At 37.9% G+C, this 18,683-nt stretch overlaps 2 protein-coding genes across 9 annotated transcripts in view; one reads left to right on the plus strand and one right to left on the minus strand.

Annotated features, from left to right (window-relative positions):
• On the plus strand, nucleotides 1–8,979 carry LOC100367239 (sodium-dependent phosphate transport protein 2B-like). Its single transcript, XM_006824075.3, has 6 exons — nucleotides 1–148; nucleotides 3,008–3,215; nucleotides 3,566–3,841; nucleotides 5,686–5,996; nucleotides 6,542–6,758; nucleotides 7,081–8,979. The coding sequence occupies exons 1-6, from the start codon at nucleotides 122–124 to the stop codon at nucleotides 8,016–8,018; spliced, it is 1,977 nt and encodes a 658-aa protein (XP_006824138.1). The 5' UTR covers nucleotides 1–121; the 3' UTR covers nucleotides 8,019–8,979.
• Nucleotides 8,980–12,639: 3,660 nt separating this feature from the next.
• The window catches only part of LOC100367546 (uncharacterized), a 119,779-nt gene continuing 113,735 nt past the window's right edge, over nucleotides 12,640–18,683 (minus strand). For all 8 annotated transcript variants that reach the window (XM_085495907.1, XM_085495909.1, XM_085495908.1 and 5 more), the window contains 6 exons: nucleotides 18,528–18,667; nucleotides 17,891–18,046; nucleotides 17,605–17,760; nucleotides 16,000–16,121; nucleotides 15,482–15,634; nucleotides 12,640–14,727 (listed from right to left, as the gene is read on the minus strand). In XM_085495907.1, the coding sequence (XP_085352033.1) occupies nucleotides 14,641–14,727; nucleotides 15,482–15,634; nucleotides 16,000–16,121; nucleotides 17,605–17,760; nucleotides 17,891–18,046; nucleotides 18,528–18,667 (814 nt within the window). In that variant the 3' untranslated portion in view covers nucleotides 12,640–14,640. The remainder of the gene's footprint in view (nucleotides 14,728–15,481; nucleotides 15,635–15,999; nucleotides 16,122–17,604; nucleotides 17,761–17,890; nucleotides 18,047–18,527; nucleotides 18,668–18,683) is intronic.

Genomic DNA, 18,683 nt, shown 5'->3' on the forward strand with positions numbered 1-18,683 from the left:
ATGGAATTGGAGGGAACATCACTCAGCGGCAAGGTGGTAAGAAGGCAACATATAAAAACACGGTCACTGTTTTAGTCGGCTTCTCAGGGCAGAAGGACGCCGTGGTGGCTACACGAACACGATGGAAACACCAGTATACCAAATTCCAGTAAGTAACTGATTGCTTTGATCATAGAAAAGAGGATCGCTTTCCGAAAACGGTTGCCATATCGTTGAAACATGTTGAAGGTCAGAACGTATCTTAGTCTGTGAACGTGTAGCTCGGATTTGTGTTAAGTAATACATTATAATTCCGATATTTCCGATTTTTTTCCGATACATACATTGTCAGTGCATACCCTCTAAAAAAATTTGGTTATTTCTGTTTTCTAAATCGGCCTTCTGTTTTTATTACCAATGAATTATTGAACAGTACAGACTCGCGTTCGACTTCCAATTGTGCATTTGTATTAGCTTCTTTTCCACGAGTCTAAATGTCACATTCTTCATTTTATATGATTTCTATTGCCATGACTACATGAAACTGGTACACGTATTGAAAAAACCGAACAGGTAACAACTAAAAAAAATAATAATAATATGAATTTATATTATTACAATAATATAATGAAACAAAGTGACTGTATTATATTATTTCAGCATTTTTTTGTAATGTTGAAAGGTATCGTGAATGTCGAATCAACTCGAGATAAAAAGTTCGGAACTAGCAAAGATATTATTTTATTATGGAGATATAAAACAGATTTCGCATGGGCAGTGACGGGAATTGGAGCATGGGTACTCGTGCGTAAACACGGCTTCTAGTATAACAAACTCCTAATGCGTTGAAACATTCGCAAAACACCTAAAAGCAAACCCTATTTGAGAGGGAATTCCACGAAACTCTGAACGATGTGTGATGTGGTGATGATTCATCCCAGAGATTCTCGAATGAAATTAAGACATGGAAATTGAAAAATAACTCCATTTGCGTTTAAGGATCATATTTTTGGGGAAAATATGCCCTTATTTTGTTTTGTTTTTCAATTTTAATAACCCTATCTGTTTGAAAAAAATCCCACAATGCGAGTTTTTGTGTTGCAGCATGCGTACCAAGTTTCAATTCAAGTGCCCCTCCCGGGACAGAAATTACCTGTATAGTTTGCCACGGTGACCGCGGCAATCGTGGCTTTTGTTAATGCAAGGTTAAACAGAGTGAGGTCACGTGATCGTCTTCACAAGGCCGTCCACACTTTTCGGCAATCGAACACTACACGCAAGCCCCGCCAAACCCTCAACTCTCCGTACACGACTGTTGCGGAAATCGTCACTCTATTATATTCTAAGTTTGGGGATGGAATCATAAGAGCGTATTTAAACCAGTACAGCACTTATAGTGTTGATCGATGTTATTACGTGTTTTTAATTTCTTCATCCTTTTTACGTGAAAGACAAATATTTGAAACAAATAAAATGCACGACCTTTACTGTTTAACGAACATTTTATTGTCATCAACTGTTTATCATACGTATTTGTGTTCTAGCCATCCTCCAATCACTGTCCGATTGTATGTAAATTACTCTTGATCTCTGTGCTCTGAGGCTTGATTTAAAATTGTACTTGACCCATTATTTATCTCCATTCATATTGCTATTGTGGTAATTTGACATGAATAGATTGAAAATGGTTAACAATATATCAACTGCGACAATGCAAAGCTATTTCGGCGTCAGTGTCGTAAACAATTTCATTGTTGTACATTTGCGATACCCATTGACAAGCTCAAGTACTTGCCATCTACGATTATACAATTAACATATGCAAAACTTGTTATATAATATGAGTGATGAACTGAGCATCACAAACAAAAAAAGCTATTAACATCCGCTAACTCCGATACTTTTGACAATTGCAAGTTGCTTGTCATTGTAACGCGAGCTTGTTTGTAGCATGGAAGGTATTAACGCACCTTCCATGTTTGTAGTGAAGGTGTATCTAAACATGGAGGTAAAATACAGATACCTCCTAGATCTAAAGATTAAATGTATTGTTGATTGACTTTGTAGCATTAGATAGGATATGCGATGCATATTGATACACACACTGCTCTGGGATTTATCGTAAAATGACCGAAAACATTATTAGCAGCACATAATCTAATGTTCATGCCAGGAAATACAGAATGGCCAATGTTCACGTACAGTATGAATATATAGTACGTACCATTAATTAAACGCGAATGTGAAGTCGATTGTTTCATCCATAGTTCCATGTTTCATCTAATTAATAGCGTTTAGTCTTCTGGTGACTCTTCGCTATTTGCATATTACAATTGTGTATCAAAGGTTAAAGGGCACTTCCAGTTAAGCCTAATCTCACAACAAATTTACTTTCTGGATTAAAATAACATGGATAACAAAAGATAGATTAACATTGTAAACAACATAAACAATAGTGTCCCATGATTCTTTGGTGCAATCCATGGGATTGAGCGGTTCCCCTATAAAAGACATTTTGAACCTTGAATCATTCTGGGGAAAAATGAGCATCACCTAAACACATATTGTCATCCACACAACAGTACTGTAAATATATCGCTTATATGAATTGTACACTTTACAGTATTTTTCAACGTACAACATGAATCTGAGAACATTTCCCAGTATGGCCGTCATGGTTACAACGAGTTTTCCCTTTACCTGGACTGGCACAGTCTGGGAGATTTGTTGAAGTTTCTTTTTAAAGTTTAAATTGAAAAATATCGCGAAATGGAGGGCTTAACGCGAAAACCCCTGTAATCGCGAAATCTATGGATGCTTCGCGTTCACCCTCGGGAGAGTGACGATGTTTTATCGTGTGTGCGTAGGGGCTGGCGGCGCATTGAACAGTATGCTGTTCCTATCCATGAACGAATAATTGTCCCTTTATAGTGCCCATCATGCGTCTCCCTTTGAGCCAAGTGTAAATGTATTCGTTGCCCGTTGATCTGAATATTAAATTGATAAAAAAAAACTTGCTTGTTTTCAGACATTTGCGTCAGTGAGCGTACAGACCGGCCTTGATTGTTACGATGACGCCGGCTTGGACGATAAAACCGGTTTCGCCTGTGACGAGAATAACACTGTACCACCTTCTACTGAGTTGGTCAAAGTGATACTTGAAAAGAAAGAAGTTGAGAAAGAAGTCGATCCTTGGGATCTTCCTGATCTGAAAAATAAAGGAACACCTTGGTCAGGTGAGAACACAACAGCGCCGCAATATTCCGTCAGGACAATGTTATTAAAGCGCGGTGGTCGTCGCGCAGCGCGTGTTCGAATTTCATGTAAATAAACAATGTATTTTCCACGCGTTGTATAGGTCGCTATGAGTCCCATATCTAACAGGACGCGGCACAACGACCACTGCCCTTTAAAATAAGACATGCAGGCCGAGGCACAGTCAAAGTTACTATCCTAATGCATTACATCAGGTGATATACATACAGAATTACACAATTGTTCTATTTCAAACTATAACATTATTTCTTGTATTGAACATGCTTCTGTTGTACGAGGCGTTTTACTATCTGGACTGTTTATTTTTCAGAGTTGACAGTATGTGGCAAGATAAAACGTGTCATCACCACTGGTATCGTAAAACCTGCCCTTCTTCTTGCCCTTCTCTACCTCTTCATCTGCTCATTGGATTTCCTCAGCTCTGCGTTTCGTCTCCTTGGTGGTAGAGCGGCTGGTGAAGTAATCGGTAACAGTATAGTTGCTACCAATCCCATCTGTGGCCTGATGGTTGGAGTCCTTGCAACCGTATTGGTTCAAAGTTCAAGTACGACGACCTCTATAGTTGTTGCCATGGTAGCTTCGGGAAGTAAGTATCGATTGTAGATAGAGCAAAGATGTAGTTGTGGCAGTTTTGTAGGACTTGGGCCTCGATTTGGAAAACATATTGGAGAATACATATCTTATATATGATAGTCTTGTGAAACAAAGAACAAATGTTGGATGGGACCCCAATGCTGCGATCGCCACCAGTGTTCGATTAAAGAGGACCTTGTTGTGAGGGCGTAACAAATTTGACATGTTTTTAATTTGCCACTGGAATGTTTAAATTCTTTTTGGCCTCGTATGATATATGTTCCTTGCCAATACATTTTGCTGTTAACATGTTTTTCTGGGAAAGAACATTGTACTATTACTAAAAGTATTCTATGTGTTGCCTGCACTTCGCTATATCATTTTCCGAGTGAATATTCAGTTTTCAATCGTTTTTTTTCGAATATGTTGTTGTTCAAGTTTGACACCCTCTCAGGATATATTGGCCAGCCCCTTATTCTCACTCGCCTCACAATACGCAGAGAATACACTGATTTGCAAGTTCATTGGTGTCATCGAAAGAAATCAAAACTCGCGGGTGTTAGGTTTATACAACTTGTGTAGACAAATAATTAACCGGGTACTACCGATTTTTACGTACACGGGCGTCGTGCCACTTGGTTTGTGGGTTTTGCGTAATATTATTTTAAGCATTCAAAAGATAAATAGTTCGTATAAAAGTACATTACATTTACCAGCAGCTAGCGAATACACTACATACAAAGTACAGTTGATTGTTATTGCGAGCCCATTCAAGGCATATGGGGTCCACATGATAGTGCCGTGTACGTGATGACGACACCTAATTAGCATATGAAAGTATGCCCTCGATACGAGTAAGTCGTACGATTCATGAATCGAACAATTCATTTGGATTTGGACTCGCTTTCTGTAACGTTTTAACATCATAAATCCTTTATAGTTTGAGTCAAATATGATATAACGAAGTGCACATTCTCAAAGAATATTTTATCATGGAATTTGGAAATAAGACACGAAGTGGGAAATGCCCAACTAAATTAACGCTCACGTAAGCTACACAATAAGCAGATAAACCTGTTCACTGAGTTAGGCCATGGGCCATGGCTAGGCCAATGACCACATGTTCTATGGCAAGGCTGGGAACAAAAAACAACCCCCGCTACCTAAGCATTTTCTGCTATTCTAAAGAGTCGTTGCTTCGAAACGTCTAGATAATTTGAATAGTTACTTAGGACAACAGTTACCAAATAATATTTACTATATGTCCTTTCACGGACGCTGCAGATCACTGTCCTCTCTAGACAGCGCGTCCCAAGATGACACAACGCCCTTCTTTGCCCGTATTACTATGGTAAAACTCGGAGCTCGTATATTCTATGTAATTTATTTCATCTATTTTATTTTATTTTACTTTATTTTATTTTATTTTACTTTATGTACATTTGCCATGCTCCAACTACAAAAAAAAAATTTCTTCGTTCCTCTAAAAAAAAAAAAAAAAAAACACTACTTCTGCGAGTAGTACCAATTATTATGCATTCTCGTGTTTCAGATGTCTGAATTAGTGAACAGTAGAAATAAATTAAAATTGAAAATATTTAAATATACTGACAAACAACAGTACAAAACAAACTAATAAATAGAAAAAAAAAACAATAACGCATTTGCATGAACCATTTTTTTATTTTTTCATTATACTATGAAATGTAAATGAACTAATTAATATGCAAAATAGTCGCGCTAAAATGAAAGCCATTAGCCGGGATTAATACAAGGTTAAATGCAACATTAGTGATAAATCCGAATTCTTAGGTACATTTATAAATGGTTCTCTCTCTATTACGTTGTATCTTTCAGTTATAGATGTAAAACCAGCTATTCCAATCGTGATGGGAGCCAACATCGGAACCTCGGTGACTAACACTATTGTGTCTGTTTTCCATGCTGGCGATAGGAACGAGTTCCGCAGAGCGTTTGCTGGGGCTACCGTGCACGATATGTTCAACTGGTTGTCGGTGATTGTATTACTACCATTGGAACTCATAACATCGTACCTATATCGACTTACTGATCTTATTGTTAAGAGTTTACACCTGGAAACTAACGAAGAAGTCGAAGTCGAACTATTAAAAGTGTTGACCAAACCATTCACCAAACTAGTTATCCAGGTAAATTAGTTATGTTTACGTAATATTCTCTCCATGTTGGTATTATATGACATGTCATCGGCCAAATTCGCCGATCCGATTACTGTTTCAGTAGGTCAAAGTTATGAACAAAGTGTAGATGTGTAGGAAACATCGGGTCAAAACAATGACGCGCTTTCTCGACATTCACAATGAAAGTGAACAAATCCTATTCATGCGTAGCCCGTTCGTTGCCCATCAACTTTGTCTTATTTTCGGGTTAGGGGTGCATTATTTTTTCTTTCCCTTAGTTTTGGGCTGCATTTGTTTTTCAAGATTATGATGTTTGTTTCCAAATGTTCTTCATGGTTCATATGTACCATTTAACTGTAATTTATTAGCTCACACCTTCCTCAAACTTACAACATGTGAAATAATACTCAGTGCCGGTTGAAATTTATCTTCAATTCATTTTTGAATTAAATAGGTCGCCTATTATCTGTGTATGTAATTTCTAGACAACTACAACGAACAAATATGGTCATTCAGATTGTAAATTAACATTGAGTCGTCTCTTTATGACGTAGATTGACAAGAAAGTGATTACTAATATTGCCAAAGGTGATATGGACGCCGGTAAGAACAGTCTGGTGAAGGTGTGGTGTGAAAAGGGCGTGGTCACCCGATTCGTCAACGAGACTTTTCTTGTTAATAAGACAGAGATAATCGATGGACAGAACGTGACCCAGCTGATGAACGATACGAGAGCGGTGGAAAAAAACGAAACAGTGTATCTGGAAAAATGTAAGTATTTTAATTTTGCACATATTTACTGGTTCTAGTGTTTAAAAAGTTGGATAATACACTGAAACTACGCAAGCACAGTTTTGAGTATTTTTCATTAGTGAGGCATACCCCTACTATACATGAATTACTATGGCGTTTCTTTGTTCAAAATACAAACATAGAACATGGAGTCTATGATACAACAAATGCGATTTTGGTTGATATGCACTTTTATCAGATCCGCCGCTAATGGAGCAAATACAGTATATTCCCCTGCTCGAAACGTCACCACAGAGGGCGTAATCGACTGATATTGACGCATCTACTACTTTCTTTGCAGGTAACTTTCTGTTCTCCGACACCGGTCTAAATGATTCTCTTCTCGGTGTGATCATCCTGCTCATAGCACTTGCCATTCTCTGTATCTGTCTGGTGCTGATAGTTAAACTACTACATTCTATTCTGCGGGGCCGTATCGCTGTCATTACCAAGAAAGTCATCAACTCCAACCTACCAGGGAAACTCGCCTGGTTGACTGGATACATCGCTATAATGGTTGGGGCAGGGCTGACAATGTTGGTTCAAAGCAGTTCGATCTTCACTTCTGCACTGACACCGTTAGTAGGCATCGGTGTAATTAGCGTCAACCGAATGTACCCCTTTACTTTAGGTGCCAATATTGGAACTACTTTTACCGCTATGCTCGCAGCATTAGCTAGCTCTGGTGATGACCTGAATGATGCGCTACAAATTGCGCTCTGTCATTTCTTTTTTAACATTAGCGGTATTATTATTTGGTATCCAATACCTTTCATGCGTCGGGTGCCAATAAAATTGGCTAAATTTAACGGCAACACCACAGCCAAGTACCGGTGGTTTAGTATATTCTATTTGGTATTTATGTTCTTCGTATTCCCCGCTGTCATATTTGGTCTGTCCCTTGCTGGCTGGCAATGGATGGCTATTGTGGGAATTCCCGTAGTCCTACTTTGTATATTTATATTGATCGTCAACGTGTTACAAGTAAAATGTCCAGGTAAGCTTCCAACGAAGCTAAAAACGTGGAATTTCTTGCCGTTATGGATGCGATCTCTGGCGCCATTGGATCGCATCATCACGAAAATCCTGGCAATACATGCTTGCCGGAGGTGTCTTAAACGTTGCCAAAAACCTGCCAAATCAAGCGTCCCACAGCTCGAAGGAGTCGATTCACCCCATGCCATCGACATAATGGACACTGAAATGACGAACAAAGCCATTTACAATACCAATCTATAATAATTGTTGTGTATAACGAAAATAGCGAGTACATGAATTACTGGCTTTAAGTCATCGTATTTCACGGGAGATTATATCTCGTTTGTCATATTTTATGCAAGATTCTACCCTCTCTTCACATTCTCTGTTTAGAAACCACGTGTTTCAAAGAAACCATAATCTTCTATAATTTAACAAGTTGTTCAGGAGACTGATGGTAGCGTATTATTTCCTAAACTCGATTCTTCGTGATACGTGACCATGTTGCCGCGATTGGGGGACGCAGACGACAATTTATAAAATAACCTGAAATTTGACAAGCTTGGCAAGGATTGTTTTAAAGTTGGCTTTTCTGAACACAAACCCAACGCTTGTGAGTCGGATACTCGCATTCGCTCTGATATTAGTGCCAAGCTATGTCTGCCAAGTATCGCGGGTTAACAACACAAACGCACAATCCTTACACTGTTTCATAATTGAATATTTATGTAAATATACAATTATCATACTCTCGCACTAGTCGGTGCTACATTGATACAATACGAGAACTGAAATGTATTTCAAGAACAACGTTTTCTGAATTGTGCATCGAAATAATTTGTTAAACAAAATTACGATATTAGTTTTTGTAAGAGTTTATTTATTCCAGACAATTTATTTATGACGACTTCATGGTCATTTTTTTAAAGAGCTATGTAACCTTTGATTGAGCGATTCGAATCTGATACTCCGAATTAGGTAAATGCTCGAAATGTGCGTTTTTCTTTCAACAAATATGTTCACAAATAATCCAAGGCTGGACACTGTAAGAAGTGGGGGAACTGGCTTCAAAGAATGGCGTTCGAGCCATCGCCAGAATTTTGCAGTGGATGTCTGAGATACAAATTCAAGTTTGCATAATTTGTGTGGATATGATTTCATTTGTATAGTATGTTTTCAGTCTCTGATCATGTACAGTAAAGAACATTTTAAAAAAACTAAAGTGTAACTTGTAATTCATTTTCCACCTGCATGGTGTTGTTCCCCCTGCCCAACCGTGATAGTGGAGTGCGGAAAATTCAAGATGAAGTAATTGTTCCAATGCATGGTCACAGTATCAGTAACGACTTTCTTCCATTGTTCAGAGGGGCATAGAGAGATAAACAATACCACTTTTATTTTAACATCGTAAATAGAACCGAAATCTGGCCTCGCTGTACATCGAGAACATTTATAGTTTTATGCCAACAAGCTATACCGCCACCCACCATTTGCTCTTACGAGATGCTATCATACTTAGATGAAGTTTCGTGGTTAATTTTGACTGTTTATACTGTAAACCGTTTTCACTGTTAGAAATCGTGTAGACACAATTTTGTGAAAGTCTTATGAAAAATGTTCACTGCATTTACAAATTTTGCGATTTCCATTAATTCGCTAAATTTATTTCCCGAAATTGAAAAAGTTGACAGTAAAGTCCGTCACTTCGCATGGAGAAGTATTCTTACATTGCAGAGCCTTTCACATTCGTTGTACTATTTCATATTTCACGTCAAGTCATTCTGAAGCCGGACGTTCGTGACGATGGTTTGCATCAACTGATTTCACTCGTAGCCTGGGACTGGTGGTGGACGTTTTGAGAAGCTGTCAGACTGCTCACTCGGCAGTACACTACTAATGTTTGAGAGAAAGGACTTTGTCGGGCTTGTTCCTACCCACCGAGTCCGTCAATATCCCGGTAACATTGACATGATAGAAAATTTACAAGAACCTGTGGTTCATGTTAAAAATTCACGTAAAATAATCGACGATTTCTCATCGCGAAGAAGAGCGCATGTCATACAGTATCTAGTACTAATTTGCATCAACACCCACTTGTTGCTATAGTAATCACTATGAGCACATAATATATTGAACATGTTGGAATGATCTCTTTGAAACAAAACTTGAAAAATAAATAAAAACAAAACATCTACATTGTAACACTATTTCGGGTGGGATTACTCCGCGGTCAGTTAAAAACTAGACTCTAAAAGATCGACGTTGATGGCGCTTCTTGACCAAAAGAAAATGGAATACTAGTATATATTTGTTTGCTAAATATCGTAAAATTGGGGGTCAAGAAGAGCGGCTCGACCGTGAAAATAGGAGAAAGAGTCGAAACAGCGGCATATACCCGAACATTTAAACTATGGGAGTACCCATCTAAACAAAAGTAAAAACATTGTCATTTTCTTTATTTGTGCACGTCTGATCTATTCGTCATACTACAAAGTGAAGAAAATAATAACATAAAAATATGTGGTCACCATACTCAGTTCAGAGGAAAACCGACAATAAAATGCAGTCACGGTGATAATAGCATGTTTTGTTTGTTTTAGGGCATTTTACCATTGTTTCCTATGGCAAAGATATACTAGTATAGTGTCTTACAATGTACTTTTTGATGTCTAAAAGTATTAAACAGTACATTGCCAGTATTTTTAGTGTGGCATAGCTCTAATGAATGTTTTATCTTCGGCTACCGGGTATTTACTTTATATGTCAGCAGTTATAAGTTTACAATTATTTCTCAAAACTTGTTCATAAATAAAACAAGATCCATAAATCAGAGAAACAATTTGTCGCTAGAGGGCGCATCTACTGATTTGAAAACAACAGCGGAAAATCTAAAACAACTGTACGTTGTGCTAGTTGTTGATACTCTCTTGAGCAGTGTAGCAATATTACCCCTGTGTGTAGAACATTTATAAATTTAGTTGTCTCGTTTGTTGTTTGTGCAGCGTTCCACAGCAGTTCGCACGCGTTGTAGAAAGGGCGCCGACCAGCAGCGTCAATTGGCTGGTTCCCGCCTCAAGTGTCATGGCGTACCAAGCCACAAGAGGCCGGTAACTAGTAATGAATCCGGCATTCTGATTGGTACATCACTTTCTCGTTGCTTGATCCATTTCCCTTAGTTACCTGACGTCAGCGCTTACGCTCGTGGCCGTTCAGGGGTTTCCTTTTGCTTTCGAAAGTTGGGCGAATAAAAAGAATTGTTTCTTTTGTTATAAATTAGCACAGAACATATCAAATCTGTAAATCTAAGCAGGCAGTATGTATGAGCATGGCTTTATTGTAGTATTACAGACACGTTTACGCAAAACGGAACTTGGAATGTTTTCAAATTACGTCACCCAGTCGCGTTCCTTCCGGCCTGAAAACCGGCCCAAATGGAACAATATGGCGATTACTAGTTACCTGCGTCCTACCTGCCATTCGCAAAGGACGCCGGGAACCAGCGAACAGCGTCAACGGCTTGCTCGTACATTGGTGCGCGCCTTAGCAACGTAGTACTTTCTGTGACGTAGCTCCGCGCCGAGAATTCCTCGAACTTTGAGGTAGAATATTAGAATAATAGAACGCCCTCTGTTGGAAATTTCTGTTTCAAATGTTTGAAAGCCGATAAATCGTACATTGCGTGAACACTGCGACCAATCAATATGGGCTTACTAGAGCAGCTATCCAGAGCCATATCTCGCAAAAGAGTAATACCAGAAGATAACGACGAAGCGCCCAGCCGGGCAGATGAATCGATGCAACGACGACAAGACAAAACTCCGTCAAAATGGCAGAGACGTATTCGCATGCCTATTTTGACGGACCCAGACGATAAATGGGAACTGGAAATGTTCCACGTTTTAAATCGTGAAATTCAAGACATCACATTGGCGTCAAGAAACATAAACAAGCAAGTACTAAAGTGTCCCCAAACCAACAGCGATTACAGAAAATGTCTGGCTCTCCGTGCAAGGACCAACCGAATGATTCAAGAAGTGTCGAGCGTGCAAGACAGGACGAATATATTGTTTTATGTAAGAGTTCGCGAGTTACCAGCACAACAACAACAACTTAATGATCATCATCAGCAGCAACTACAAAACAACAACAATAACAATAACAACAGTGAAACTCAAACAATACGAGCAACAACTTCAACGTTTTTATAATAAGAACCGGCCTTTCATGGATCCAGTATACAAGCCTGATAGAGGAAACGCCACGTAAAAACAACTAAAACCAACTACAATTTGTGCGCTTTGGAAATAAAAAAAAACAAAAAAAAACGACTTATCACTTTCATTGTCTAGTTCAATATTAGAAAAAAACAGGTATGCATTTCACCTAAGGATTCTAAGTTATCTATCCCAATGTTTTGTCTGTGCAAGTTTTTATTGCCATGAAGACCAAACGCTAAAGTATTGCTATGAAGACTAAACACTAATGCCAATCAATGTAGCTCCGTAATAATTTTTGTGGACAGGATATTCAGTTCATAAAGGTTTTATCATATACTTTATAGGTGTAATTATGACGTGTTTGTTTTGATTGATGAAAACTGGGCCAGGCGTGATGTGGGGGAAATTATTGCCCTGATGCGAGGGCGCACCTCCCATAATGTTACGAAACTGGGCTATAGGAGGTACAGTTGTACATGATAAGAAGTACTGGCGCAAATATTTTATTTTTTTTTCTCTACGGGAATAGCATATCAACTCGACTCCAACTGATGGAGTGGGGCATTACACTTTTCATGAGCAGACCCAGAAAGAATGATCGTTTTCATAAGAATTTCCACTCATCCGGCATAAAATTTCTAGACAACATGAGAATCTAAAAGTGATCTGTTTAACACAAGGCGACTTTATTTGCGATTGATGTAAGTACATAATCAAATTCACCCATAAAAGCAGAAACTAACCCTGCCAAATCTCTTCACCACCCCGAGATGTGGTACATTACTACACTATGATAACTGGACTATACTATTCCATACAGAGGTGTGTGCAAGGAAACATATTTACACTGTTGACGACTAAAACAATAATACAAATATTTTTCAGACTATCTTCAAGTTCCTTCTTATCACAAATGACATTTTCATTTTTTTTACTATCTTTACAATTTTTTTTACAAAAAAAAAAATCACAAACTACAAATATCCACCCATTGCTATGGTAACCATGATATGCAGATAATATATATTGAGCACCCTTTGAACATGTTGGATTATTCTTTTTAAAACAATAATTGAAATATAAATACAAAAAAAATCTACATTTATGATATAAAAACTTACCAGTCTGCCAGTTGGCAACGCTTATAGGAACAGCACTCTCTAGTGTTACTTTCCACGGTTTGAATCAAAAAAACCTCCACTCATTTCAAATCAAAAACGTTTTATTAAAGTTAAAAAAAACAATGAATAAAAACCACCACAGAGGGAGCTATTTAGCTTTATTGATATAAGAAATAAGTTCATTTATTTTGAAATGTAAATCAACCAACTGGCCATTCTCCTTAAGACATAAGGTGGGCTGGGAGTCTGAAAGTTAAGTTTGTTAGTTAATAATATTATCTGGAGTGTCTTTGCAGCATATTTGTAACTTTTAAAGTTACATCTACAACAGCTGTAAACTTAAAGCAGTTCTTGTTTGGGTTCAGTCTTGTCAAACCAAAGTCAGATGTCTAAGCTACTTCTGTAAGAACCAATCCGTTCAATAGATACACTGGTGTATAGGCTTGAATTAAAGGTCTCTTAAAAATTCAGAAAAAAAGTTGTAAAGCCGATTCCATAGATACGCAAGAGTCACCCAAAATAAGATGATTGTCAGTTATCAAGTTTATCTCCGAGTCCAGAAATCAGACAATTGTAGAATTCTAGCACCCCAGAAGGAAGATGAATAAAAAAAACTGTAAATGTCATACATTTATACATCGTAACACTATTGGCCTTCCTTCATTCATTCATTCATACCCTTTGACCATATAAGCACCACTTCAACCAACCGCCCAAGAATCTTTTGGGCAATCTGAATTAACTTACTAACAGTGAGTTTTTAAGAGAATGAGTCGATATTAAATTTTTGCTTCTTTGAAAATCAATTTATATCATAATATAGCATACTTGTAATGTTTTCAAAGGTCATAGCTAACGGATTGTAATTTGGCAAACCTGGAAGACAGAGTCAAATTTCACAAGGCAGGTTCATTACCATTATAAATTGCATGATTATTTGAAGGCAGCATAGAGTTATAACTATTAAACAACAAAAACAAAAAATATAAATTAACTACATATAAAAAAGGTAACAAAAGTACAGTCAAAAACATGTTTTAAAATGATTGTCAGATTTGTTTTAACTTGTTGCTATGGACACTGTTACTATGTGGTATGAACGTCTAATACAAAATGGCAGCAGACGACACTCACAATACATTGCACAAACTGGCTGTGAGTTGCCATGGAAACAGATTAATCACTACAATGTTCAGATGACCATTGGTGTTTGAGTTTTGTAAAATAATTTGACAGAAGTTGATATAATGCGTAGATTTCCTCTCGGCATTCCATGATGACTTGGCGTATTTAGCAACAGGATGAAGTCTTTATACACTACATATGAACACACACTATCTTTAACGTTTCATCAAACAAGATTTCAAGATTCATAACAGATATGTCATCTTTCTTTCTGTAACGTCTTGTAGTCATAATCAAAACACAATCAGCAAATGCATACATTCGTAAAAACATTTTTGTATCCATGGCAACCACTATAGCAATTGCAAGTCAAAATTCCTTTGCATTCATTTCCATGAAAAGCTTTTTTTTCCACTGCGATTAGAAAAGTACATGATCCTTTTTCAGATTGTTTTGCTTCCATGGTGGTAGTTGATAGAATTCTTCTTTTGACATTTCCAGTACTTTCTGTTAAGATAAACCAATAAAAATGTACATTCAATATATGTCCAGGAAGAGTTTTGTTCAATTTTTTACGATTAATAATCAAAGCGAGCCACAAGTGAATTTATGGCAGAGCAGGCTCTCGGTTAATTGCCACTATATTATTTTAAAGCAAGGGAGTCGTCACCTGCGCATGCGCCAGATGGGCATAGCGCGTCATTGTTTACAAACAAGTGTCTACCCATGAGTCTTTGCGTTTATAGCGTGTGTTGTTATCATCGCTTGGGACTCAATTCAGGCGCATGCGCAGGTGACGACCCTCCCGCTTTAACATGCATATATACTTTTGGATGTCATTTCCATGACAATTAGGCAATCATGACAACTTGTAAAACAGGGAAATAGGTATTTTGAGAATAAGCAGATAATAGATGATTTTTGCTTACTACAAGATCACGCTAATTGCGTGAAAGACGCAGACCAAACGTCAGCTGCAAAAATTTAACAATTTAATTTTGAATTCAAATTTTGTTTTTATATTTCAATGCTGAACCTTGAGAGTGGAATATTGTGTTAAACTGCCCTCTATCATCAAAATTGATCATCATCGAATGTGTAAAGAACAGTAATAATTGCGAAAATATACGCATAAACGTTTTCACATTTGTGAGTCTCTTGCGATGTTTTAACGTCACTACTACGCTATGTCTTGTTTTTACATTTGATTTCAAGTATAACACAGAATCTCAGGATGAACGGAAAACGGTCCATTGATTACCTGGAATTCTTCATCTGATAGGTATGCTTCAAGTTTAGATGGATCTACACCTTCTGGTAGAGGGCGCACTTTTAATTCCTCCAATGTATATCTTGATTTGGTCAACTGTGCTAGGACGTCCTTGACTAACAAAACATCACCAGTCTTACCCTCCTACAAATAAACATACATCATTGGTAAATTCTCTGATACTGAGGTTAAGTAATAATGATGGCTGTACTGGTGATCATACCATTATCCTGGCCATAACAAATGACAATGATGCCAACAGCACTCAGCATTGTAAACATTATACCTTGCCACTTCATTATCATTACGAAACAACATGAGGACTCGACTCGCCGAAATGCCCAGGCATCGATTCTAAAAAGTGTGAATAGCTGCTAGAATTTGCCACAATTTGCCAAGGATTGCTGCCCCGCTCGTTAGGTATTTTTCCTCGTTTGTCCCCACGCATGTTCGCACGTTAATTAGTAGGATCCGTAAAAATAAGTTAAACATTGAAAGAATGTTATTACCTTTCTGTTCAGTTCTTCCACTTCTTTGGGATGATGCCAGTAAGGGAACAAATTTGTAAATGTCATTGGTTCTAGTCCAGCGTCGACTATATAAGCTTTAACTGGCTTTTTAGAAGATTTCTCTGTGAGCAAAAAAAATACAATTATGGTATAATTATCGTGATTTAGATTTGTAGTGAAATGTGTGAAAACTAAAGTTATCTTTTATTCAAATGTACACCAGTTTTCTGAACACTGTTCCTATGTAAACGCACATGTGCAGTAACAATGACAGCATCGCATGAATTCTACCATATTCTTGGGGCGCTCATTTTCACCGCCTGGAAACAATCACAGTAAAAACAGGCTGAAAACTCTCAGAGAACGGTACTTTCGGATAGTTGTTGAGACTCCCCTGAACAGCATTACCGATACAAGATTAACCTAGACTGGCAAAGTCAGGACCTCTTTTGTTTTAAAAAAAAAAATAATTAAATGTTCTTTTAGTCCTTTTAGCGTGATCGTTAAAACTACTTCGCCTGCAGATGCGTCCAGTCGTGATTTCTCTCGCAGTCACGCTAGTTTTCGCGATCACATTAAAAAGACTAAATTGAAACAAAAAGAAGTCTAGTTTATAGGGGGCATAGCTCTTCTGTGTCGATAAAAATCCTAATGTCTGAAAATAACAAATTTGATGACACCAACTAAAAAAACCACCACAAAGACTAATAACCGACACAAAAAGAGCAACAGACCCACAGCTAAATAAAACTGTTACACTCGTTAAAACACGGTATATCTCTCTGGAGGATGTGGTGGCCATAAAAAGGGCCGTTTTGTACAGTTTCTGAGCTAAACAAATAGATATCCTGTTGCACTGAAGAATGATCTAGTGTCAGCTGGTGTAATTTGCTCAACGGCAGAGCATATATAATACAGAAATTTTCAAAGCTGATTATTAAAGACAACGGTGGTGGCTCTAAACACCTTTATTTTGTTAAAACAAATTCTCCAGACTATTTCACACACACAAATGCTTTTCACAACAACGCTCATTGTGTGCCTCAACGCGTGTTCAGTGAAACTTCCACTTCCTGAACTCAAATGGGTGCCAGACTGGGTTGCCAGACCCGGGTGCCAGACTGGGTTGCCAGACCCGGGTGCCAGGCAGCTCCAGCTTATTACAGGATTTAGTTATCGGTATATTTCGAACCACTTCTTTGAGTAAAATGGTTTGTCTCATTAACTTTCGCCTTTTCGTCGCTGATTGTTTTTAAAATGTAGCCAGTTTGTTGTTACAGTTATATCGGCCAACAAGCAATCGACGCACCAGGTGTCTGGCAAGACAAACGCACAATAAATCAAACGGACCGACTGTTCGAAACTAATTTCACGCAATTATGCGGTTCGTTGTATGAATTTAATTGCTCAGGATTACTTTAGCGTTGAGTTTATGCCGTTTCCTTGACCAATTCTTCAACCGGCGTTCCACAGCAGTTCACACAGAGCCCATAGAAATACGTGGTACAGTGGTGCGCAGTTTAACAACGTAGAAGGTTCTGTGATGTAGCTCCGCCCCTGAGAATTAGGGTTGGATCCGTACAGACTGGAATCCAGGGCACTCACCTTGACAGTAATCCATTACAGTTTCCATGGCTAATTTCCTATCTTGATCCCATCTCATTTTGGCCGAGCCGGTACCATAATGGGCTTCATCTCTGTCTTCCGGCCACCAACCTTGCCATAAGTACATCTCCGTGTGATTGTCAAATAAAAATTGGGCTGCAAATAAAAAAAGTTTTTTTTTTTAAATTTAGTTTAACTGATGCAGCCTTTCTCATTTATTACACACCAGGCAAAGATTTCTCTGGTAACCCTGAATTATCCAAATAACAATGAAGATGCAACTCACCAGGTTGTGAAACGTTGTATAAATCGGACTGCAAGAACGGAAATGGAGAAATGAATCGATCTGATCTACTCGGATTTAAGATTTCTATAGCTTCAAACACACCAGATGTACTTGTCAAGTGAAATAAACGTGCAGAGTAGTCATAAGTGAGGGGCGCTAGATAAAAGAAAAGATAAAAAAAGACACGTAATGGTGAATATCATTCATAGTTGTGATGTTCTTTGTTTCATACCAGACAGATAATCCATCACATGTAAAAATAGAACTGCATGACCAAATTGTTAAATGGCGGTAGTTGTCGCGCCACGCATTCGCGAGACATATGGGTCTCGTATAAACAAAGATGGCGACTTTGGCTGTTGCGCAGATCACATAGTACAAACTGAGACGCAACCAAGCTTTAATTAGGTATTTTTTAGATGATTGGACGGTATTGAAGGAGTCAATGACGGGAATTAGTGATTGTCACGCCCATTTTGATTTCCATTAGAAGAGCACATTGAATAATGGGAAAATCAATGTTTATGAACAAAAATATCGCACATGTGTAGCGCAACGACCACCGTTCTTTAATAAAAAGAAAATTTCATCAAAGAAAAAGAAAAGTCGAATTGACCACAGATGGCAGCATACTCACTGTCTATAAGGCAGTTATAAGTTGATTTCTTGCTTCTCTTTTCTCCCAATGCTTTCCAGAATAAAGTACTCTCATCTCCTTCTTCCATTTCAGTTATTTTCACTTCAACTTCTTTACTTAAACTGCATTCTAACGGGCGTCTGTCAAAGTACAATA

Source organism: Saccoglossus kowalevskii, chromosome 22, assembly GCF_978046115.1.
Source record: "Saccoglossus kowalevskii chromosome 22, keSacKowa6.1, whole genome shotgun sequence".
NCBI classification, from domain to species: Eukaryota; Metazoa; Hemichordata; class Enteropneusta; family Harrimaniidae; genus Saccoglossus; species Saccoglossus kowalevskii.